General features: G+C 43.4%; 1 protein-coding gene across 1 annotated transcript in view; it reads right to left on the reverse strand.

Annotated features, from left to right (window-relative positions):
- P2RX3 (purinergic receptor P2X 3) overlaps positions 1 to 24969 on the reverse strand; it is a 303463-nt gene that overhangs the window by 69513 nt on the left and 208981 nt on the right. Inside the window, exon 6 of the mRNA XM_063958551.1 lies at positions 7669 to 7746. Coding sequence (XP_063814621.1) covers positions 7669 to 7746 — 78 coding nt within the window. The remainder of the gene's footprint in view (positions 1 to 7668; positions 7747 to 24969) is intronic.

Below are 24969 nucleotides of genomic sequence, written 5' to 3' on the forward strand. Positions count from 1 at the left end.
TGCACAAACAGGCTCCGCAGAGGCAAGATGTCGTCCTCATCCTCCGATTCCTCACCCTTTCAGTGTGTACATCCTCCTCCTCACAGAGTATTAATTTGTCCCCACTGGAATCCACCATCACAGGTCCCTGTGGTCTTTCTGGAGGCAACTGCTGGTAAATGTCTTCCTGGAGGAATTTATCATTCATTTTGATGAACATCATCATCTCCACATTTTGTGGAAGTAACCTCCTACGCCGATCGCTGACAAGGTTACAGGCTGCACTAAACACTCTTTCGGAGTACACACTGCAGGGGGGGGGGGGGGGGGGTTAACTTAGGTAAAATAAAGCCAGTTTGTGCAAGGCCCTCCAAGTTGCCTCTTTTTCCTGCCAGTACACAAACGGACTGTCTGCCATGCCTACTTGGATGTTGTCATCCATATGATGCTGTCACCATTGAAAGAATGTGACAGTAGACATGTCAGTAATCGGCAGCTCCTTTAGTCCGGACCAGATGTCAACACTTGCTCGTGACTGCCCTGCATCTCCGCCAGCGGGTGGGCTCGGAAATGTTATCCTTTTCCTTGCTGCCCCAGTTGTGGGAGAAAATTAAAGAGGAGCTGTTGACGGGTCACGTTCCACTTGAGTTGACAATTTTCTCACCAGTAGGTCTTTGAACCTCTGCAGACTTGTGTCTGCCGGAAGGAGAGATACAACGTAGGCTTTAAACCTAGGATCGAGCACGGTGGCCAAAATGTAGTGCTCTGATTTCAACAGATTGACCACCCTTAAATCCTGGCAAAGCAAATGAAGGGCTCCATCCACAAGTCCCACATCTTTGTGGAATCGCTCCATCTTACCTTCTCCTTCAATTTCTCCAGCTGCTTCTGCAAAAGACTGATGAGGGGAATGACCTGACTCAAGCTGGCAGTGTCTGAACTGACTTCACGTGTGGCAAGTTCAAAGGGTTGGAGAACCTTGCACAACACGGAAATCATTCTCCACTGCGCTTGAGTCAGGTGCATTACCCCTCCTTTGCCTGTATCGTAGGTGGATGTATAGGCTTGAATGGCCTTTTGCTGATCCTCCATCCTCTGAAGCATATAGAGTGTTGAATTCCACCTCATTACAACCTCTTGCTTCAGGTGATGGCAGGGCAGGTTCAGGAGTGTTTGCTGGCACTCCAGTCTTCGGCACGCAGTGGCTGAATGTCTAAAGTGGTCCGCAATTTTTCGGGCCATCGACAGCATCTCCTTCACGCCCTTGTCATTTTTCAAAAAAATTCTGCATCACTAAATTAATTGCATGTGCAAAACATGGGACGTGCTGGAATTTGCCCAGATGTAATGCATGCACAATATTGGTGGCGTTGTCCGATATCACAAATCCCCAGGAGAGTCTAAGTGGGGTAAGCCATTGTGCGATGATGTACCTCAGTTTCCGTAAGAGGTTGTCAGCGGTGTGCCTCTTATGGAAACCAGTGACACACAGCATAGCCTGCCTAGGATCAAGTTGGCGTTTGTGAGATGCTGCTACTGGTGCTGCTGCTGATGTTGCTGCGGGAGGCAATACATCTACTCAGTGGGCTGTCACAGTCATGTAGTCCTTAGTTTGCCTTGCTCCACTTGTCTACACGTCCATGGTTAAGTGGACAGTGGGTACAACCACATTTTTCAGGACACTTTTCTCAATGTCCTTGTACTGTCCGGGAATTGCTTTTCTAGTGAAGTAGAATCTAGACGGATTTGGTACTAGGGACACAGAGGGTCATTCAGACCTGATCGCTCGCTAGCTGTTTTTTGAAGTCCTGCGTTCGCATAGTCGCCGCCCACCAAGGAGTGTATTTTAGCTGTGCAAGTGTGCGATCGCATGTGCAGCCAAGCGGTACAAAAAAACTTTGTTCAGTTTCTGAGTTGCCCAGGACTTACTCAGCCGCTGCGATCACTTCAGCCTGTCCGGGGCCGAAATTGATGTCAGACGCTTTTCTAACTACTCCCTGAAAATGGTCAGTTGACACCCACAAATGCCTTCTTCCTGTCAATCTCCTTGCGATCGGCTGTGTGAATGGATTCTACGTAAAACCCATCACACAGCAATGACCGCTTTGTACCCATGCGACGCACCTGCGCATTGCGGTACATATGGATGCGCATTTCTGACCTGATCGCAGCGCTGCAAAAAATGCTAGCGAGCGATTAGGTCTGAATTACCCCCACAGAACGTCCATCAACTGTCTAAATCCCACTGCACTAATGGCGGATACCGGACGCACATCTAACATCAGCATAGTTGTTATGGCCTCAGTAATCAAGGTGACTGCTGTCATATTTCATCTTCCTCCCAAAGGATGGTTGGACAGTCAATTGCTTACTGGAAGTAGTACAAGTGATCTTCCGACTTCCCCTCTGGGATGACGATCGACTCCAAGCAGCAACAACAGCAGCGGCAGCAGCAGTAGGCGTACCACTCAAGGATTCTCCAGAGGAATCCCGGTTAGGAGAGGACTTGTCAGTCATGCCAGTGACATGGCCTGCAGGACTACTTACGATCCTGACTGAGGAGGAAATTGACGTTGAGGGAGTTGGTGGTGTGGCTTGCAGGAGCTTGGGTACAACAGGAAGAAGGGATTTAGGTGTCAGTGGACTGCTTACGCTCTTACCCAAAGTTTCTGAACTTGACAATAACTACTGATCAATGCACTGCAGGTGACGTATAAGGGAGGATGTTCCTAGAGGTGATTAACGTCCTTACCCCTACTTATTACGAATTGACAAATGCAACACACGGCTTGACACCTGTTGTCCGGATTTGTGGAGAAATAATTCCACACTGAAGAGGTGGCTTTTTTGGTATTTTGCCCAGGCATGACAATGGGATTTCTCATCCCACAGACACCAACTGTCTCCATTGGTGCCTTATTCAAACAAACCACATCACCATCAGAATCCTCATCGTCAACTTCCTCCTCAGCACCAGCTACACCAATATCCTCCTCATCCTGGTGTACTTATACAGTGATATCCTCAATCTCAATACAGGTATCAGCAACTGGACTGGCGGTGCTCTTCCTAGCACTTACAGGGGGCGTGCAAATGGTGGAAGGAGCCTTCTCTTTCCATACAGTCTTGAGAAGGTCAGGCCTAGACATCGCAACCACGGACACACTTGGACTCTCCTTGGAGATTTGTGATATCTCTGAACGCACAGTTGTATTTTCCTGTGCTTTAACAAGCTTTTTTTTTTTCCGAGAGGGAGGAGGGCTTCCATCCTCATGAGAAGCTGAGCCGCCAGTCATTAACATAGGCCAAGGCCTTAGCCTTTCCTTGTCACTTTGTGTCGTGAATGGCATATTGCCAATTTTACGTTTCACGTCATATAATGTCTTTTTTTTCCTGATTATTAATTTTTGCTTCTTGGATTTTACATGCCCTCTATGACATTGGACATCGGCCTTAGCAGATGACGTTGATGGAATTGCATCATCAATGTCATGACTGGTGGCAGCAGCAGCTTCAGCACTAGTACTAGGAACTGGTTCCTGATCTTCCACTATTTTTTCCTCCAAATTGTTGTTCTCCATTTCACAGGACATCACCCCTTTATTATTACAGCACACAGAACAGTGCCCCTTTATTTTCATAGCACCCATGTATACTTACAGCATACAGGGCCAGTGTAATGTTATTTGAACAGCAACACCCCTATATTTTACAACATACAAGAGCAGTGTGCTTTTCATTTTTAACAACTGCACCTCTGAATTTTTACAACATACAGGGCCGCAGCACCCCTAGATTTTACAGCATACAGCAGTGTGCTTTTAATTTTTAACAACTGCAACTCTGAATTTTTACAACATACCGGGCCAGCAGCACCCCTATATTTTACTGCATACAGCAATGTGCTTTTAATTTTTAATAACTGCACCTCTGAATTTTTACAACATACAGGGCCAGTGTAATGTTACTTGAACAGCAACACCCCAATATTTTACAGCATACAAGAGCAGTGTGCTATTAATTTTTAACAACTGCACCTCTGAATTTTTACAATAAACAGGGCCAGCAGCACCCCTATATTTTACAGCATACAGCAGTGTGCTTTTAATTTTTAACAACTGCACCCCTGAATTTTTACAACATATAGGGCCAATGTAATGTTTTTTGAACAGCAACACCCCTATATTTTACAGCATACAAGAGCAGTGTGCTTTTAATTTTTAACTGCACCTCTGAATTTTTACCACATACAGAGCCAGTGTAATGTTATTTGAACAGCAGCACTCCTATATTTTACAGCATACAAGAGCAGTGTTCTTTTAATTTTTTACTGCACCCTTGAATTTTTACAACATACAGCGCCAGCAGCATCCCTATATTTTACAGCATACAGGAGCAGTGTGCTTTTAATTTTTAACAACTGCACCCCTGAATGTTTACAACATACAGGGCCAGCAGCACCCCTATATTTTCCAGCATACAGGAAGACAGTGCCCTTGCACCCTGTACAACACAGTGACAGCCAGGACAGCAACACCCATGTACAGCTGCAGCACATGAAACACCAGTGACAGCCAGGACAGGACCTCTAACACAGCACAGGTACACCACAGTGACCCCTACAGATCACACACTAACCTCACCAGACGCCTCCACCCACAGAGAGAGACAGAGGTCTGTCTCCCTCACTCTCCAAGTCCAGAGTGAAAATGGCGGCGACGCGCAGCTGTTTATATGGGATCCAAATCCTGCGAGAATCCAACAGTGGGATGACGACTTTTGCATCGTTCTGGTTTCCGAGTCTGGCAGGAAGTCCCGAGCTAGGCTCGGATCCAGGCTCGGGACGGGATGTTCGGCGGGTTCGGTTCTCAGGGAACCGAACCCGCTCATCTCTAATAAAATATGATTTACATAAAAGTGTAGTATATTAGAGTAAAGTGGATTCACCCAATCTGTGCATACGATAAGTGTGTTTATACAAAGAAAAACATAAAGCACATAGTGCAGATCAACAGGAAACAGTATGAGGCTGTCAAGAAAATATTATATGCTGCCCAAGACCAGACCCTATCTATAGGAGACTCTAAACACTGTTCCAAATCCCAGGATCCTGTCGACGCGGGATTGGCCACCCTAGTGCAAAGCAGCATATGTTTTCTTTTGTATGGCTCAATGCATAAGGATTACTGGAGAAAGTACAGGATATATTCATAAAAGACACAAGTGGTGAGCGCATATTCATTGAGTATGTAGTAAGTGCAATTCATTAAGGGTGTGCATATTGTCTTTTTACTTACATTTCTACAGGTGATACGATATATGATACATTATTTCCTTACTCTTCATGGATTGGATGAATCCATATTATTTTTATATAGAACACTATTTCTAGAATACATCATTCAGTATTAACCGTATTCCACAGCAGCTGTTAAAATAGTTGTAATATAGTATAGTATCTCCTCACTCCCACATATTTAGGATAATGCCCTAAGAACCTGATGCAGTATTTGAGTAGCAGTGATATGAATGGACCTGACCAGCCTACTCTCCCCAAACATCTGGAAGATTCCTATATTTTGGGGACTCCTCCCCCACTCCCAGGAGAATAGACCAGGATCCAGTACACTTTGTGATGAATTGTATCATCATGGTTTTGCTGCTCATTGCCATAAAGCTTGAGATGCACAGCAACACGCTCCCTGCACCTCCTATACCTTATGAGATTGCCCGGTGCGACTATTTACCTTTGTTTATGAATCTACTTGTCTGTCCTGTGTGTGTGGTTTCTGCATTGGGAGGAATCCAATTGTTTTCCCCTGCGGCTGCCACTAGGAGGCACAAATTGGAGCAATTAAATTCTTGCTCTGTTTAGACACCCGGTAGCCACGAGACAACATTTCTAATTGCAGCCTCACAATTAAATTGCGAACACACCGGGGGCAGCGCAAAACACATGCTGGGTGGCCCCCAGAATGTGAGTAGATGGATGCAGATCTTGCTGCAGAAGCAAGATCTGCGTCCATCTCTGAATAACCCCCTATGTGCATTGTTTTGATGTAAAGCATCTTAAGTTCTGTTGGAGAAAGATCACTATATAATTAAAATTATTTATTATAAAACATATTACGAATAAAAGTAAAAACTTTCATTTAAACTATTTTTTTTCTTCAAGCTTAAAGATAGACTTGTACACTTTATGGTATTATTTAAAACATGTACATTATTGGCAAACAAAAGATGAACCAATAGAAATTCCACTACACAGTATTTTTTAGATTGTCATCTCTGAGTCACAATGCAAAGTCTTTTTGCTGTAAAGCAGGGGTGGGGAACCTTCTTTCTACAAAGGGCCATTTGGATATTTTTAAAATCCTTTGGGGGCCATACGAAAATTACCAACTTACAAATTACCCTGTGCCCCAGTAGTTATGCCCCTTAGTGGTACTGAGTGCGCACGACGGAGGCATGTGCACGTGCCAAAAAATGGGTGTGGCCAATTAAAATGTGACGTGATACACATATGCCCCCAATAGTGCAGTGCCAGATACACATATGCCAGTGCAGTGTCAGATACACAAATGTCCCCACAGTGCCAGATACACATATGCCAGTGCAGTGACAGATACACAAATGCCCCCACAGTGCCAGTTACACAAATGCCCCTACAGTGCCAGATACACAAATGCCCCCACAGTGCCAGATACACAAATGCCCCCACAGTGCCAGATACACAAATGCTCCCCCACATGTCCCTTCACCCCACTGTGCTGTTGACCGCTGCTGCTGCTCCGTCCAGCGGTGGCTTGTCTAAGCTGTCAGGGGTCAGTGCGCAGCTATGTCGGGCAGCGGCGGCGTGTAATACCTCAAACCAGCCACCGGTTCGTGAGCCTATCAGAGCTCACGGACCGGCAGCAGCGGCTCCTGATTGGCTGCCAGTCTGCGAGCTTTGATTGGCTCACAAACCGGCAGCTGGTTTGAGATCCTACCCGCAGCTGCCTTCGGACATAGCTGCGCTCTCCTCCCTGCCCTGACAGCTGAGACACGCCGCCACCGGACTGAGCAGCGGCATGTCTCGCTGACACATAGCAGCGGGTGGGCCAGAAAAAATGGCTTTGCGGGCCTTATACGGCCCATGGCCCAGAAGTTCCCCACCCCTGCTGTAAAGCCATCAAGTGCAGTTGAGACTAGGTAAGAGTGGATGGCAATCAATATCTTTTTGTATCAAAAACGACCAACCATGTTCAGTATCACATAGGAGAGTGAAACACAGTAGGCAAGAGAGAAGTGGAAATGCGTTATGCCAGTGGTTCCCAAACTGTGCCGTGGCTCCTTGGGGTGCCTCGGGACACTTGCAGGGGTGCCTTGGATTGGTGGTCCAGGACCAATTCAAATTATTTATGGTCAATATAATAGGCAAAACTAGTGCTAGTAGCTGTCAGTCATAAAATATAGAGACAAACAGAAGCAAATCTTGTCTCTCGCCACATAATTGAGCCTAAGGAAGACATATAAACACAATCTACTTAATTTAATATTTCTTTCTAAATTTCTCAATAAGAAATTTTTGGCCTAGGGGTGCCGTGAAAAAAATTCTGATACTCTAGGGCGCCGTGATTCAAAATAGTTTGGAAACCACTGCGTTATGCTGTTGTGTATAGTACAGTACTTGTATGTTGTTTCACTTACCGCTCAAAGTCGAAAACTGGGAATCGCACACTGTTCTTGACAAAGATTGTGAAGTTTTCTGCTTCCATTAAGAGAGGCCTTAAGATTAAAAGAGACTTCATTAACAGAAACATAGGAAAACAGACCTAGCAAATAATTACTCATTATACTTTAGCACACATACTGTACAGCTAAAGTCATGTACCGTAACATACATTTATACTATCCAAATAAATATTTCTGCCTTGCATAATAATTTCCCGTTACTGTATATCCTAAAAGAGATTGTTCACTATTAAGCAACCCACCTCATCTTTACATGGTGTCAGTTGTGTATCTACCCATTGGCCAGGATGGCACTCGCCAGGGGCGCCAGGCAAGGAGGGGGCGCCGTCTAGCTGTGCCACCCGCGCAGCCAAAGGGTAGAAAAGCAGTACTGTCAGACTGTACCTGGTGAAAGTCTGTTACTGCTGGAGCGGCAACGGTGTCCGGGCGCACCGCACTTGTAATCAGATTCAAAATAAACTACAGCTCCCAGCAGCCCTTGTTGCTGGGAGCTCCCGGCAGCAAGGGCTGCTGGGAACTGTAGTTTATTGTGAGTCTGATTACAAGTGCGGTGCTTCCGGACACTAGTCTTAGCACTAGTGCTGTGTGGTATGTGGTGCTGACGGACACCGGCTCCGCGCCGGCAGTAAAAGACTGTCACCAGGTACACAGCAATTGTTATATAGCACAGTGCTATATATTTGTTGTTGAAGATAATAAAAAAGTGTCAGTGTTTGGGAGAAGGGACTGTAGTACCTGGAAAACTACACAATTATCATGCATGTTAGATGTAAGTAGTGAGTAAGCGAAAACTTTAACTTGTTGAGTGTAATAAAGAAAATACATATCTTATCTATTTCAAGGCCAGGTTCAAGGAAATGTATATCAGTTAATTGTATAATTGATCATTTTATCTTGGAAGTGATGGCACCCTGATGTTTTTTCTAACAGGAAGTACTTCTACCATCCGACCAATGGTGTTTGGTTAATGACTGGGTCCATTTGAGGCTCATCTCACTGCAGCTCATTAGCATTTCATTCAGGATGCAGTCAAGATGCCGGCGTTTGGCATCCCGGCGGTCGGAAAGCTGATGCCAGCATCCCGAAACTGCTCGGAATGCTGATGCTGGCATCCCAACATAGATAGCGATGCAGAATGCCAAAATCCTGATCGAGTTGGTGCCAAAGTCTCCACTGGCAAGCCACGTGGGAGGGTTAGGGTTAGGCAGCGAGGTTGGGAGGGTTAGGCTGTAGGGAGGGAGATTAGGAAGAGTGGGTTAGGGTTAGGTACCACTGAAGAGACTTTTGGGGGGGCAGGTTAAGGTCAGGCTGTGGGAAAGGTGGGTTAGGGGGGATGGATGGTGTAACATGAATATGAGACACTACTGTGCAGTGTAATGCAAATACGGGACACTACTGTGTCGCATAATTTGAATTGGAAGTACTATTGTGTCCACGCCCTTCCCCCATATGTGTATCTGGCACTGTGGGGACATTTGTGTATCTGACACTGCACTGGCATATGTGTATCTGGCACTGCACTATTGGGGGCATATGTGTATCACGTCACATTTTAATTGGCCACACCCGTTTTTTGGCACATGCCTCCGTCGTGCGCACTCAGTACCACTAAGGGGCATAACTACTGGGGCACAGGGTAATTTGTAAGTTGGTAATTTTCGTATGGCCCCCAAAGGATTTTAAAAATATCCAAATGGCCCTTTGTAGAAAGAAGGTTCCCCACCCCTGCTTTACAGCAAAAAGACTTTGCATTGTGACTCAGAGATGACAATCTAAAAAATACTGTGTAGTGGAATTTCTATTGGTTCATCTTTTGTTTGCCAATAATGTACATGTTTTAAATAATACCATAAAGTGTACAAGTCTATCTTTAAGCTTGAAGAAAAAAAATAGTTTAAATGCAAGTTTTTACTTTTATTCGTAATATGTTTTATAATAAATAATAATTTTAATTATATAGTGATCTTTCTCCAACAGAACTTAAGATGCTTTACATCAAAACAATGCACATAGGGGGTTATTCAGAGATGGACGCAGATCTTGCTTCTGCAGCAAGATCTGCATCCATCTACTCACATTCTGGGGGCCACCCAGCATGTGTTTTGCGCTGCCCCCGGTGTGTTCGCAATTTAATTGGGCGTGGACACAATAGTACTTCCAATTCAAATTATGCGACACAGTAGTGTCCCTTATTTGCATTACACTGCACAGTAGTGTCTCATATTCATGTTACACCATCCATCCCCCCTAACCCACCTTTCCCACAGCCTGACCTTAACCTGCCCCCCCAAAAGTCTCTTTAGTGGTACCTAACCCTAACCCACTCTTCCTAATCTCCCTCCCTACAGCCTAACCCTCCCAACCTCGCTGCCTAACCCTAACCCTCCCACGTGGCTTGCCAGTGGAGACTTTGGCACCAACTCGATCAGGATTTTGGCATTCTGCATCGCTATCCCCTGATCATAGATGTGAGCAACAGAAGAGCAGGGAGCTTTCCTCCTGAAGGAAATAATCTGTTCTAGTGATTACCGATTCACAAGTGAACACAGTTATGATTTAGTCACACCTGACTAATGTTTTGTGGTTTGCGCATGTGTTGGAGCCACAGTGCGCATGTCCTGCGATACTGTCGCGATGATGGTCGTACTGTGCTGTTAGTCGCAGCTTGCTTGACAGTCTGAAGGCATTTGTGGGAGATAACTGGGAGTGCTGAAACGGGAGGTATGTTGCTGCAGTTTTGAGGTATGCTGTAGCGGCGCTACATTTTATCCAATGATGGGAACTTTGCGGTCTGCGGTAGGCCGCGAGGTTAAGTGGGGCCACCCGCAAGAGTGACCCCTCTTAACCTCGCGGTCTACCGCAGACCGCAAAGTTCCCATCATTGGATATAATGTAGCGCCGCTACGCTACATTGTATCCACAGTGCTTCGCTTGACTGACAGTGCAGGCGTGCACAGCCAATCAGGAGAGTGCCATGACGTGGCGCTCCCTGATTGGCTGAAGGGACCCTCTTTGACAGGAGTCACGGAGAGTCCCGACATTCGGGGAAAGGGGATCCATGTGTAAACATGGATCCCCTTTCAGTTCGTGTTTCGGGTGAGCAGTTTGTTTTTTTGCCAAGTACGTGGATAACTTTTAAGAAGAGGACCGATCTACACCGGATTCTTTGTAAGTATAATTTTATTTACAGGTACCCCTGGATTCTACTGGACAAGAGGACCGAGTGCTTCGGGGCAATATAGGTATGTATGTATGTATGTATGTAAGTGTGCATGTATGTACATTAAAGTTATACTTTCACGGTGTGTGTCTCTTGTTTTTATTTGGGTATTTTTTTGTAGTAGAACTACAGGTACCAGCAGGCCCATTTCCTCCCCACATGCTGGTACTTGTGGTTCTCCAAGTACCAGCTTGCGGGGGAGGCTTGCTGGGACTTGTAGTTTTGAAACAAAAAAATATATATTTTTTTACACAAAAGGCTATCAGCCTCCCATCCACCACCCACGGATGGGGGGGACAGCCTCGGGCTTCACCCTTGGGTGGCTGGAGGGGGGACCCCTTGATTTAAGGGATCCCCACTCCTCCAGGGTACCCCAGCCAGGGGTGACTAGTTGGGGATTTAATGCCAAGGCCGCAGGGACCAATATAAAAGTGTCCCCCGGCTGTGGCATTATCTCTCTGACTAGTGGAGCCCGGTGCTGGTGATAAAAATACGGGGGACCCCTATGTCTTTTGTCCCCCGTATTTTTTGCACCAGGACCAGGCGCAGAGCCCGGTGCTGGTTGTTTAAATATGGGGGAACCCCAGACATTTTTCCCCCTGTATTTTTACAACCAGGACCGGCTCAAAGAGCCCGAGGCTGGTTATGCTTAGGAGGGGGGAACCCACGCAATTTTCTTTTATGATTTTTAACTCTTTCACACCCCTTCCCACTATGCCTATCAGAATACGGTAAAAAAAAGCAGGTCTATTTGAAAACTGCTTTTTTTTTACGATTTGTACTTTTTCACGACAGTGTTTGGCTATTGCCGGCAGTGATTGTGAATACGAAATTTTAGTAAATTACCGAGTTGTATAAAATAACAGGCGTGTTTGACCGATGGTGTATTCATTTGTATTTTTTTTCTCTGCCTTCAAAAAAAATACGAATGCCCTCATCACTGGCGAGATTTTAGTTTAGTAAATTCCCGAGATGACACTTTGAAGAAAAAACACAAAATCGTTCAAAATCAGGAGCTTAGTAAATATACCCCAAAGACTGTAACAATTGCTAGAACTTTTGATCCAGAGAGAAATTAAAGGATTTAAGAATGTGGCCACATTTGAATCCACATAGCTAATGTATTACATATATATATATATATATATATATATATATATATAAACACATACACACACAAAATGATGAGTGTCTACATTTTTGTGGTTCACCAAAATCTAGTTTATTCTAAGAAACAGGTAACGTTTTGGTTTAAGAGAATTTATTATATTTTTTATTAGGTGAACAGATTAGTGGGTAGATTTACTAAGTAAAGTAAGAAAGAGGGATGCCCATAATAACCAATCAGATTCTATTCTACCCAACAGCCACACAGACCTTAAGTGTCACTTGTTCTCAAGCTCATTTGGGCAGGGTGATATTTACCATTTGTTTCATGTCTCTGTACAGTATGTTATTTGTGTTATGTTCCACTTAGCATACAGTGCTATGTAACATTTTAGTGCTTTATAAATAAAAGAGGTTAGCTTCAAGGGGACAAAGCGTACTGTAGATTATTGATTTTTTTTATAAAAAAAAAATCCTAATAAAATAGCAAGCATCTCCCTATGCCTATTATTTCTTGATCACTGAAAGCAAACACAATTTAAGGGCTTTCTTCCAAAAGGAAGGCTTGGAGAAAGTGTCAACCAATTAGCAGAGTCGTAACTAGACTTTTTGGTGACCTGTGCCAGAAAGAGAATTGGCGCCCCCCCATTTTTCCAATTGGGACATAAGGCACCTGCCTCGTGGGTAAGGGGAACAAAAAATTGATCCCAGACAAAAGCTCAAGCCCAGACAAAGCTTACAATCTACTATTTTTAGAAAAATGTCACTCTTCAGATTTTTTAATATCAATTTCTTGTGACCTTATTTGCATGCTCTTGTGGATTTAATGTCGGTTGCATAAGCAATTGTTTAAGATTTGGCCCCCATCTGAATGCCATCATTGGAGGGCTGGTGGTGCTGAATGGTAACGATTGGTCCGTGCTGATAATATTCCAACGTTGTCTCAGTGCTTTCTGTGTATATTTAGTTGAATTGTCATATTCCATGACAAACATAGGCCGTCCTTCATTTCTATTCAGTGGTTTTGGTTTATGTAACTGTGTTTTTGCTTTTGTCAGGCAACTTTGTAAGAGTTTAGCAGAATATCCTCGTTTTGAGTTTATCAGTCATATCAGCTAACTGATTATTATTATTATTATTATTATCCTTTATTTATATGGTGTCACAAGGGTTCCGCAGTGCCCTATTACAGAGTACATATGCACATAATCAAAACAGTGACTTACAGTTGAAGACAATATTAGGACAAGTACAGGGTAACTAAGCAAAACTACACCAGTAAACAACAGAGATAAGTTCCAAGGTGGCCCCAAAAAAAAAAACTGCGGGATTTGGGCAGTTGAGGATTATTAAAGTAAGAAAAGGATAAGCACATGAGGGAAGAGGGCTCTACTCGATAGAAAGTGTGGAACAGAAGATTAGGATGAGATTTGGCTGGGTTTGGTAAAGAAGTGGGTCTTAAGAGCCCGTTTGAAGTTTTGTAGAGAGGTGGAGATCTGAGGGGGAGAGGTAAAGAATTCCAGAGAAAGGGAGCAGCACGTGAAAAATCTTGGAGATAGGAATGGGAGGAAGTAATCAGAAGATAGGAGAGTCGGCTTGCATTAGCAGAGCGAAGAGGACGGACGGGAGAGTAAAGGGAGATAAGGTCAGAGATGTAAATGGGAGAGGAGTGGGTGAGTGCTTTGTAAGTGAGTGTGAGAAGTTTGTATTGGATTCTGAAAAGGAAGGGAAGCCAGTGAAGGGCTTGTAGGAGAGGGGAGGTGGACGTAGTGAGTTTGGTGACGAAGATGGGCCGGGCAGCAGCATTGAGGATAGATTGGAGAGAGGTAATTGTCAGGGAGGCCAGTTAGGAGGAGATTACAGTAGTCCAGTCTGGAAAAAATCAGTGAGTGAATAATGATCTTAGTGGCATCCTGGGTGAGAAAGGGTCTGATCCTGGAAATGTTTTTGAGATGAAAATGACAGGTTTGTGAGAGGTGCTTAATGTGTGGTTTGAAGGAGAGGGAGGAGTCAAGGATTACACCAAGACAGCGTACTTGGGGGCTAGAGGAGATAGTTGTGCCATCAATGGATAATTAGATTGTGGGAGGTGAGGTTGTGCGGAAGGGAAGATGATCAGCTCAGTCTTAGACATGTTGAGTTTAAGAAAGCGCTGGGACATCCAGGAAGAGATAGCAGAAAGACAGTTTGAGTGAGGAGAGCAGTGGAGAGATCAAGGGAGGAGAGGTAGATTTGAGTGTCATCAGCATAGAGGTGGTATTGGAAGTTAAGAGAACTAATGAGTTCACCTAAAGAGGACGTATAGAGAGAGAAAAGGAGAGGACCAATAACAGAGCCTTGGGGGACACCAACAGTTAGTGGAAGTGGGGGGAGGTAGCATCATGAGAGGATACAGAGAAGGAACGATCAGAGAGGTAGGAGGACAGCCAGGAGAGCGCAGTATCACGCAGAGAGTGAAGGATTTGCAGAAGGAGAGTGTGGTCTACAGTGTCAAAAGCAGCAGAGAGGTCATGAAGAATAAGCAGAGAGTAGTGGCCCTTAGATTTAGTTGCATGGAGGTCATTGCAGTTTCAGTTGAGTGGAGAGAACGGAAACCAGACTGGAATGGGTCAAGCAGTGAGTGAGAGGAAAGAAAGGCAGTGAGGCGATTATAGACAAGACGCTCAAGAAGTTTGGAGGCAAAAGGGAGGAGAGAGATGGGTCGATAGTTGGAAAGAGTGTTTGGATCAAGGGTAGGTTTTTTAAGAATAGGGGAGACAAGAGCATGCTTGAAGGCAGAGGGGACAGTGCCTGATGAGAGGGAGAGATTGAGAAGGTGGGCAAGATGGGAACAGGCAGAAGGAGAGAGGTAGCGGAGGAGGTGGGAGGGGATAGGGTCAAGTGGGGAGGTTGTGGGATGGAGGAACGGATGAGGAACGGATGAGGGCCATGACTTCCTCGCCAGATACATGGGAGAAAAATGTCAGAGTTGGTAAGAGGGAAGGGGAGGGGTGGCAAGGGATGGGTGGTGGCTGGTTGCTGGTCTGGTGGGATGTGATGTCCTGACGTATGGAGTCAATCTTGGATGTGAAATAAGTGGCAAAGTCAAGAGCAGACAATCAGGAAGGGAGAGGAGGTGGTGGTGGGCAGAGGAGGGAGTTAAAAATGAAAACAAATAAAATACAGCGCTAATGGTCACCAATGAAAGGAGTAGGTCACTGCAATCCATACATCAAATGAACACATATATTTAATATAGATATCATAACAACATACACAATTAAAAGTTCAGTTAAAATTGCTGCATGTAATGCTGCTCCCAAAAGGATGGAAATAATAATATTAGAACTCAAAAAGAGTCTGCTTGACCTGTTCCTTTGTAATAGTCCCTCCTAATCCCATATAGGCCTATAAGATGATCAACCGTGAATAATAATTACCACTGAAGTATTCAAGGCGTTTAAGGGGTTTGGCATCCCGCAGAGTAGCAGTCCCTTGGAGAAAGATGAAAAGTGGTTGCCACGGTTTGAAAAGGTCCCTCCAGCAAGGTCCAATTGATATTGAATGTGGGGACTTGGTCCAGGTCTTTATCTCTTTAGTTCTTCTGTTGTTGTAGATCCAGGGGAGCAGTAGACAGCAGCATACACCAACACGTTTCGTTGCGTTCACGCAACTTTTTCAAGGTGCTAGCAATGCTAAAAATGAGGGTTTATATACCCTAACAGTATGGCTGCTCATTTGCATATGTGATTGAAACTGACCATCCCATCTCACAACGTGACCAAATAATGACAGACACTTAGGTGAATGATAAACCTTATCCGATATAATAATCTTATATATAGATCAAATACCAATTATCCCTATATTTATTATAAAAATAATTTATATACTGTGGTCACATGACCATCAATTTGCATACAAGATGTGTAACACTAAAAATATGGAACACTGTTGGTGATCCCGTAATTACCAGTAATGTGGATCCAGGTATATAAATGATCCACATATTCTGGGTATCCCTCCCATTGAGAACTGTCCTCCTCTAATTATAAACCAGGTCCATCTGGACCAGTGTGTCGTATAGTGCAGAGTCCGTCGCGTCACTCCGCCGCGCCGAAGTGCACACCAGGTGACGCGACGTCCAGCATACAAGCAATGCGTCATTGCCGTGCGCATATGCACACGCAGTGACGCTACAGGAGGCGCACTCGATTGCCCAGGCAACGCACGGCTTTACGCGCCGTCACACTGTGACCAGCGTGACCCGACTCCAATCCATGACGTCACCCGGAAGAGCCACCCCGGCAGAACACACGGAAGTCTGCCAGCCGGAGTGCCAACCAGGAGATCCAAACAGGAGACCATATCCCCACTCTTCATGTTCCATATAGTTCAAAACATGAATTAAATATCATATCAGTATACATTCTTTTCACAATGAACATATATACATAACATAATCATTATTTATATCAGATGTCTAAATTTATGTTATTATCAAAGAACCACTACACATCCTATTATTTCCATAATATAATACAGAAATACACTATAATAGTAAGATTTTTGAGTATCTAGAACCAGACACTCAGCATGTATATTCAAACATATAACAAACATAGAAGTATATAATATACTAGAATTTTTTATTTATTTTTTGTTTATCATATATTTCATAATTATTCCAAATGTAAATCCTATGTGACAACCATTAACATAACTGGCAAAAGAAGGGGAAGGATAGGAAGAGGAGAGGGGTTAGAGGAACACATCACAACACTGAATTCAGTTCAACTACCTCATTTAACCCTGATGGATGGATGGTATTAAGTTTGAACATCCAATATAGCTCTTGTTTACATAAAGTTTTATAACGATCCCCACCTCTCTTTGTCACCTCAACTTGTTCAATTGCTACTAAATGAAGAGAGCTCGGATCCCCGCCATGGCAGTCTCTGAAATGCCTTGAAATACTGTGTGTGGGCACATTATTAATGATGTTTCGACGGTGCTCCATAAACCGCACTTTTATACTCCTAGTTGTGCGACCTACATATTTCTGACCACAACTACAAGATAAAAGGTATATAATATATGTAGTGTCGCAATTCATAAAACTAGTAAGCTCATATTCTTCTCCATCCCTAACAAAGTGATGTGTTGTTTTCCTAGACATATGTTTGCAGGTAGTGCATCTGGTGGCCCCACAGCGAAAGAAACCCTTCGGTCTAGATGGTAACCAATTTTCTTTCAAAATCTCATTGTTCTCTCCTGTGGTTACCTTCTTAATAAAACTAGGAGCAAGTATGTTCTTAAGTGATTTGTTTTTCTTAAAAATAAATTTGGGCCTATCTGATATATGACCTCTAAGTAAGGCATCTTGTTTAAGGATCCGGAAATTTTTGCAAATAATTTTCTTAATCTGCATACTGCCGCTAGTAAATGTAGATATAAAAGCTAGGTCATCTTGCTTGGCATTATTCTCATAAATACCATATTTTTTATCTTTTTATCGTCTTTTTTATCTATCTTTCCCATCCCGAGTAGAGCATCTCTACTTAAATCAGAAACCTCCTTAATAGTTTCTTTCAGAGGTGAGAGCGGATAACCTCTTGTGTTAAATGCTTCCATCATGGAATTAGCTTGTTCCATAAATTTGGCATTTTCTGTACAATTACGTCTCAGACGTAGAAATTGTCCCTTTGGGATATTCCTTTTCCAAGGGGGGTAGTGAGCACTCTGGTAGTGCAGATACGAATTTGTGGCAACCTCTTTATTAAAATTGGAGGTATAGATTCTACCATCCCTGGCTTCAAGAGTTATATCCAGGAAGTTAATAGTGTAAGGGTGAAAGGAGTGAGTAAATTGAAGGTTGAAGTTATTAGAATTTAAACACGAAACAAATTGTAGTGCTGATGTTAAATCCCCATCCCAAATAATAAAAAGATCATCAATATAGCGGCCATAGAGGACCAGGTTCACGCTGAAGTCCCCGCCCCACACATGGCTGTTTTCAAATTCACCCATGTATAGATTGGCGTAACTCGGCGCGAACCTGGTCCCCATGGTCGTACCCATCACCTGTAGGTAAAAAGTGTCCATAAATAAAAAATAATTGTGCTGAATAATATAGGTTATAGCATCCAAAAGAAAGGTCCCGTGTCTCTTCGAGAGATCGCCATCAATTCTCAATCTAGTCGCTATTGCTTCTCGACCTAAATCGTGTGGAATATTAGTATAGAGGCTTTGTACGTCTAAAGTCATAAAAGCATAAAAGCTTTCCAAACAAAATCCTGTATCAATTGGAGAAAGTGTGTAGTATCCTTGATGTGCGATCTCAAGGTAGAGACACGGGGCTGTAGAAAAGAGTCAACATAAAAAGACAGATTAGAAGATAAAGAACCGATACCAGAAATAATAGGACGCCCGGGTGGTGAACTAAGTGACTTGTGAACTTTAGGAAGGTGATAATAGATAGGAACAGTGGGGTGCTTAATAAATAAAAAATTATATTCCTCCCTGGAGATAACTCCATCTGCCAGGGCATCATCCAACATATGTTGTAATTCTCTCAATTACAATTGGATCAGATGTCAATTGTTTATAAAATTCATTATTACTTAATTGTCTTGTTGCCTCAATAATATAATCCTTCCTATCCTGCACTACCAGACCACCCCCCTTATCAGCCTCTCTAAATATCAGGGAGGTATCTTTCGTAAGATCCCGCAGGGCTTTCTTTTCCCACTTATTAAGATTAGATGCAACTCTCTTATTTGTTTGATTCCCTTGCTGGCATAAATGTCTAAAGTCTTCCAACGTAGTCTTATAGAAACATTCTACCATAGGGCTCTTGTAAGAAAGGGGATAGAACTCAGACTTGCGCCTAAAGTCACTCCTTTTAACATCAAATAATTTAGTGGGAGTATCTGCCGTGAGGCTAGAATTCTCCTCCAATAACTGTTGTAGTACACTGAGGATAGGGCCATCATTAGAATCCAAAGTGATAGCCATTCCCTCTTCATTATGTCTCTGTAAATTACGTTGAATGAAATATCGTTTCCTACATAAAGTTCGAATGAATCTATTCAGTTCGACGAACAGATTAAATATGTTAGGAGTGCTTGTAGGCGCAAATTTGAGTCCTTTAGTCAAGAGAGATTTTTCACTAGTGGTAAGATCCTTACTAGAGAGGTTAAAGATATTGGACGGGAATTTGGCCTGATCCACTAATCCCACCCTCTTGTCTGTCTTCTTTTTCCCCCCTCTGCACCCTCTGTGCTTCTTGATCTTCTTCTTTTTGGTGTCTTTGTTCCCCAATCTGTTTTTGTGGGTGACCCATATTTTCTGTTGGGTCTTTGTTCTAAAAAAACTTCAGAATCTTTGCCTTTCTGATGTTGGTCTAGTTTATAGTCTCTGGGCCTTGCTCCTAAATCTACTGATTGATCGGTAGTGGTTCGAGCTGGTTCATCCGCTCTCCCTCTATCTATCCTATTCGGGTAATGAGTATAGGTATAGGTATCAATTCCACCTCTATTTTGTCTATTTTGATATGCACCAGGAGTTCCTTGTGATCTCCATTCCTTATTAGTTGGTGCATATCTTGAAACATCAGATTTAAGTCTATTCCTTCCTTTGTTATTATCGTTATTTTTATTTTTATAGCTCCTTACTTGTCCAGTGCCATAATCATCAAGATCTCTCTGAAATTTTTTACATTTATTTTCCACAACTGTTTGTTCAAACTTCGTCATCCTATCCATAACTAGTTGATCCCTCTCTTTATATTCCTTCGTACTACTCTGAGGTTCTAGTTTATTTTTCAATAGTTCTATTTCTACCTCGATTTCTTTTGCCTTCTGATTTCTATATGTAATTACTAATTCCATTAGACTTATAGAGCATTTGTCTAAAAGCTTTTCCCATTTATCTTCAAATTCTCTATTACCATTGAATATAGACGGTTTAAAGAGCCTAAGGCCCCTGGGAATCATGTTTTTATCCAGATATTTTTGGAAATTAACACCATCAAGCCAGTGTTTAGTTTCAGATCTGATCAGGGAGGGAGTTAACAGTGGCAAAGAGGTGCCGGGGGTTGGAAGACTGGGTAGAGCTGAGGATTTTGAAGTATGATTGTTTAGCGAGGGAAAGGGCAGTACTGAAGGATGAGAGCATAAATTTGAAATGGAGGAAGTCTGCTTTAGAACGTGATTTCCTCCACTGTCGCTCGGCAGTACGTGAGCATTTTTGAAGATATCTGGTGCATTTGGTGTGCCAGGGTTGAGGTGTTGATCTGCGAGGGTGAATAGTGGTTGGCAGAGCAACAGAGTCAAGGGCAGAAGTAAGAGATGCATTGTATAGGGATGTGGCTTGTTCAGGGCATGTGAGAGAGAGAAGAGGAGAGAAAAGTGAGTCAAACAGGGAGGATGGGGATGAGGTGTCAATAGCCTCAATGTTACGCATAGTGATGGTAACCTTAGGAGGGAGAGATGGGGAAGCAGAGATAGATAAGTTGAAGGAGAGCAGGTGGTGGTCAGAGAGGGGAAAAGGGGAATTGGAGAAATCAGAAATATCACAGCGGTGAGTGAAAACCAGATCCAGTGAGCTCCCGTTCACATGGGAGGGTAAGGTGGTCCACTGGGAGAGACCAAGTGAAGAGGTGAGGTTAAGGAGTTTAGAGGCAGGTGATTTTGTGGGGTTATCGATAGGGATGTCGAAATCACCTAGAATAATGGAATGAATGTCAGAAGAGAGGAAATGAGGTAGCCAGGAAGCAAAGTTGTTGAGGAATTTGGAGGAAATGCCAAGTGGACGGTAAACGACAGCAACTCGAAGATTAGTAGGTTGGTAGAGGCGTATTGCATAGACCTCAAATGTAGAAAATGTAAGGGATGGTTCTGGAGGTATAAGTTGGTATGTGTAGCTTGAGGGTAAAAGGATCCCAACACCACCCCCATGGCGAATCCCGGGTCGGGGTGTGTGTGAGAATGTGAGGCCCCCAGCAGAGAGAGCAGCAGGAGAAGTGGTGTCATAGGGAGTAATCCAGGTTTCTGTAATGGCCAGGAGGTGCAGGGAGATGGAAATGAAAAGGTCATGAGTGGGGGCCAGTTTGTTGCAAACAGATCTGGCATTCCAGAGCGCACAAGATAGGGGGTAGGAGTTTGTGGGAGAGATGTGAATGAGATTATCAGGATTGCTGTAGCGTTGAGGTAAGATTAATTTGGAAGGAAGGGATAAAGAGGGTGTAATGATGGTGCTGGGGCCTTGGCTAGGAAGGGAGACTGCAGGAGGGAGTGCAGTATGATACTGGTGGAGGAGAGGTGAGGTGACAGGCAGAGGAGGGAGAGAGCAGGGTTGAGTGGTGGGGTAGAAATGGTGTGAAGGGGCAGAAGTAAATTGCAATGGGGAAACAGAAGAAGAGGGGAAGGAAGGCAGAGGGGAGGATGGTAGACAGAGGAGAGGAGAGAGGATGAGATGTAGGAGACTGGGAGAGAGGGATAGAGGTGATACCAGAGGACAGAATAAAGGATTAGGAAGACAAGGATTAATGGGGGATGTTGCCAGCCTGGCCATAGTGTGGATGGGGTAAATAGTGGTAGTAAAATGAGAATAGGAGGAGGAGTGGTGGCTGAATGAGAGAGAAGTGAAATTTGCAGAAATAAATACGAGTTGCAAGTATTTAAAATGTGGTTAATGTCTACAGGTTAACAGTAAGTCAAATATTTTGGTGATGTTAGATGGAAAATTACAGTGTTAGCAAACTGCAAGTCAGTGTTACTTCATTAACTATACTTCTCAATGAAACAATTGTTTTACAGGTATTTGCAGGGTCGGAGTAAAAGTTGCATTGCAGGTGTTTTGCAGAAAGTGAATTTATAGTTTCCTGAGTAAGTGAGGATTGGAGAATATTAGGAGTGAACAAACATTTGTAGCTGCAGTCCAAGTATTGTTGGTTTGTGAAGGTTTGTTTTTTGCATTTGTTTGGTGTTTCCTTTCAGTTTCCATCCAGTTAAAGTCCAGCATAAGTCACAAACGGCACTCTTATAAATTTTCACCCTTTTAAATCTTTCAACCCAAACTGATTCAGCCAAGCTGATTCAGCTAGACAACACACTAATAACAAGACCAACAAACATGTGTATGTAAGCACACTGATTGATTGGACCCTCCCGTAGCCCATCACCCATTTGAAGCAATAAAACTTACACAAACAAATGGTCTGTGGGGATGAAACTATCACACATTCCCCAAATAACTAATAATAAAACTTGCTTAAATCTGCTAATAATAATTAATACACTAGTCACACCTATAGCTAAGCATTCATGGTATTCATATATGATAATTAGCAGATGCAGTACAGCTTGCTGGTAATTGTTGTCCCACTAGTCATACCTATAGCTAAGCATTCATGGTATTCATATATGATAACTAGCAGATGCAGTACAGCTTGCTGGTAATTGTTGTCCCACTAGTCATACCTATAGCTAAGAATTCATGATATTCATACTGATCTTCTTGTTTGTGTATATCCGTATTGTTGCATAATACTTTGAGGTGTTGGAATATTTGTAAACTGTCTTTGAGTGTTGGTGGTTGATGGCTCGTAGCTAATAGGAATAAATTACGGTTTTATTTGTTTCTGATACAGTGTTATTCCCAACTTGTTTTGTTGCCAGAATCCTGTTATGTCCAAGAAATTGACACTATAATAATCACTTTGTTGTGTAAACTGGATTGGTAGCTTCAATGTATTGACTTGTTCTACCATATTTCGGAAGGTTTCTATAGGACTATTCCATAGCAAGAAGATATCATCAGTGAAACTTTTGTAAAATGCAATGTGTTGCCCATACTTAGGGAGTATGCAAGTTTCTTCATAGTCTGCTATGTATAAATTGGCATAAGCTGGGGCCAAGTTTGACCCCATTGCAGTACCAGAGCATTGCATGTAGTATGTTTCTTTATACTTGAAGTAGTTATTACTACCTGGGCAGCACGATCGTTGTAATGGTTAGCATTACTGCCTCACAGCACTGTGGTCATGGGTTCAATTCCCACCATGGTCCTAACTGTGTGGAGTTTGTATATTCTCCCAATGCTTGTGTGGGTTTTTTCCAGGTAGTCCGGTTTCCTCCCACACTCCAAAAATATACCGGTAGGTTAACTGGCTAATTGGCTCCCAACAAAATTATTTGGCTCCCAACAAAATTAACCCTAGTGTGAATGTGTGTGTGTACATGTGATAGGGAATATAGAGTGTAAACTCCACTGGGTCCGGGACTAATGTGAATGGTCAAATATTCTCTGTAAAGCGATGCGGAATGTGTATGCTATATAAATAACTGGTAATAAATAATAATAATAATAATATTACATAAAAATTATTCAGCCAGGTTTAGAAGTAGTTGAGTTGTAGGTATATGAGTGGTAGAAGTCATCAGTGCTTTTTCCATTGCTTGAAGGCCTGCATTGTGTGGAATAACTGTATACATCAAGTGTGGCCAGAATCGTCTTATCCGTTATTGTGACAGTATCCAGTTTTAATAGAAAATCACCAGTATCTTTGATATAGGTAGTAGTTTTTTGAACCAGAGATGGATGAAATGATCCACATAGACTGCTAATGGTTGCAGCGTTGACCCTCTGGTTGTCCAGGCAGTTTAAATAGGGTTTTGTGAATTTTTGGTGTTGTATATATGATTGGGCATATTGGTTTTGCCACCATTAGATAAGTTGCCGTACTTTCATGCAGCCATCTCGCCATCACTGTTTGATTGCGATAAACACTTTGCTCTTTACTGCATGCTATGAATTGTAGGTGAGTTTCTCATAGGTAACAGTGTCCTATAATTGCCATATACCCAGTCAGAATAGCAGTAATAGTGTAAAGATGACTAAATATGAATATATGTGTAGCCCATGTGAGGCCACTTGTGGAGAACATACATAATATGCGTATAAAGATTGCAAACTGCCAAAAATAGAATTTATTGTTTAAATATAGAAATTTGACCTACTCTGAGGGACCGGGAAGGCATATTGTGCTTATACTGTATTTCTCATACGTCCTAGAGCAGAGGTTCTCAAACTCGGTCCTCGGGGGCACACACAGTGCATGTTTTGCAGGTAACCCAGCAGGTGCACAGGTGTATTAATTACTCACTGACACATTTTAAAAGGTCCACAGGTGGAGCTAATTATTTCCCTTGCGATTCTGTGAGGAGACCTGCAAAACATGCACTGTGTGTGCCCCCGAGGACCGAGTTTGAGAACCTCTGTCCTAGAGGATGCTGGGGTCCACTTCATGACCATGGGGTATAGACGGTTCCGCAGGAGCCATGGGCACTTTAAGACTTTACAATGGATGTGAACTGGCTCCTCCCTCTATGCCCCTCCTCCAGACCTCAGTTTTAGAAATGTGCCCAGGCAGACTGGATGTACTCTGAGGAGCTCTACTGAGTTTCTCTGAAAAGACTTATGTTAGGTTTTTTATTTTCAGGGAGAACTGCTGGCAACAGACTCCCTGCTTTTTGGGACTGAGGGGGCAGAAGTAGGAACCAACTTCCTGAAGAGTTTCATAGCTCTGCTTCTGGCTGACAGGACACCATTAGCTCCTGAAGGGAACTGAACACTAGCCGTGTCTAGATGCTCACTCCCACAGCACGCCGTCACCCCCGTCACAGAGCCAGAAGTCAGAAGACAGGTGAGTAGAAGAAGACAGATCTTCTATCTAGAAAAGTGATGGCTGAGGTACAGCGCGGCTGGCGGGAGCGCAGCGCGCCATTGCTGCCCACACACACAGGCACCGCAGGGTGCAAGGAGCGGGGGGGGGGCACCCTGGGCAGCAAAAACACCTCTATAAACTGGCAAAAAGGGGGCAGAAGATGCCCAGGCACGCCCTACCCTCGCCAGTATAAATATTATGAAAAGTTTCTGAGGTAAAA

This window comes from Pseudophryne corroboree, chromosome 3 (genome assembly GCF_028390025.1).
Source record: "Pseudophryne corroboree isolate aPseCor3 chromosome 3, aPseCor3.hap2, whole genome shotgun sequence".
NCBI classification, from domain to species: domain Eukaryota; kingdom Metazoa; phylum Chordata; class Amphibia; order Anura; family Myobatrachidae; genus Pseudophryne; species Pseudophryne corroboree.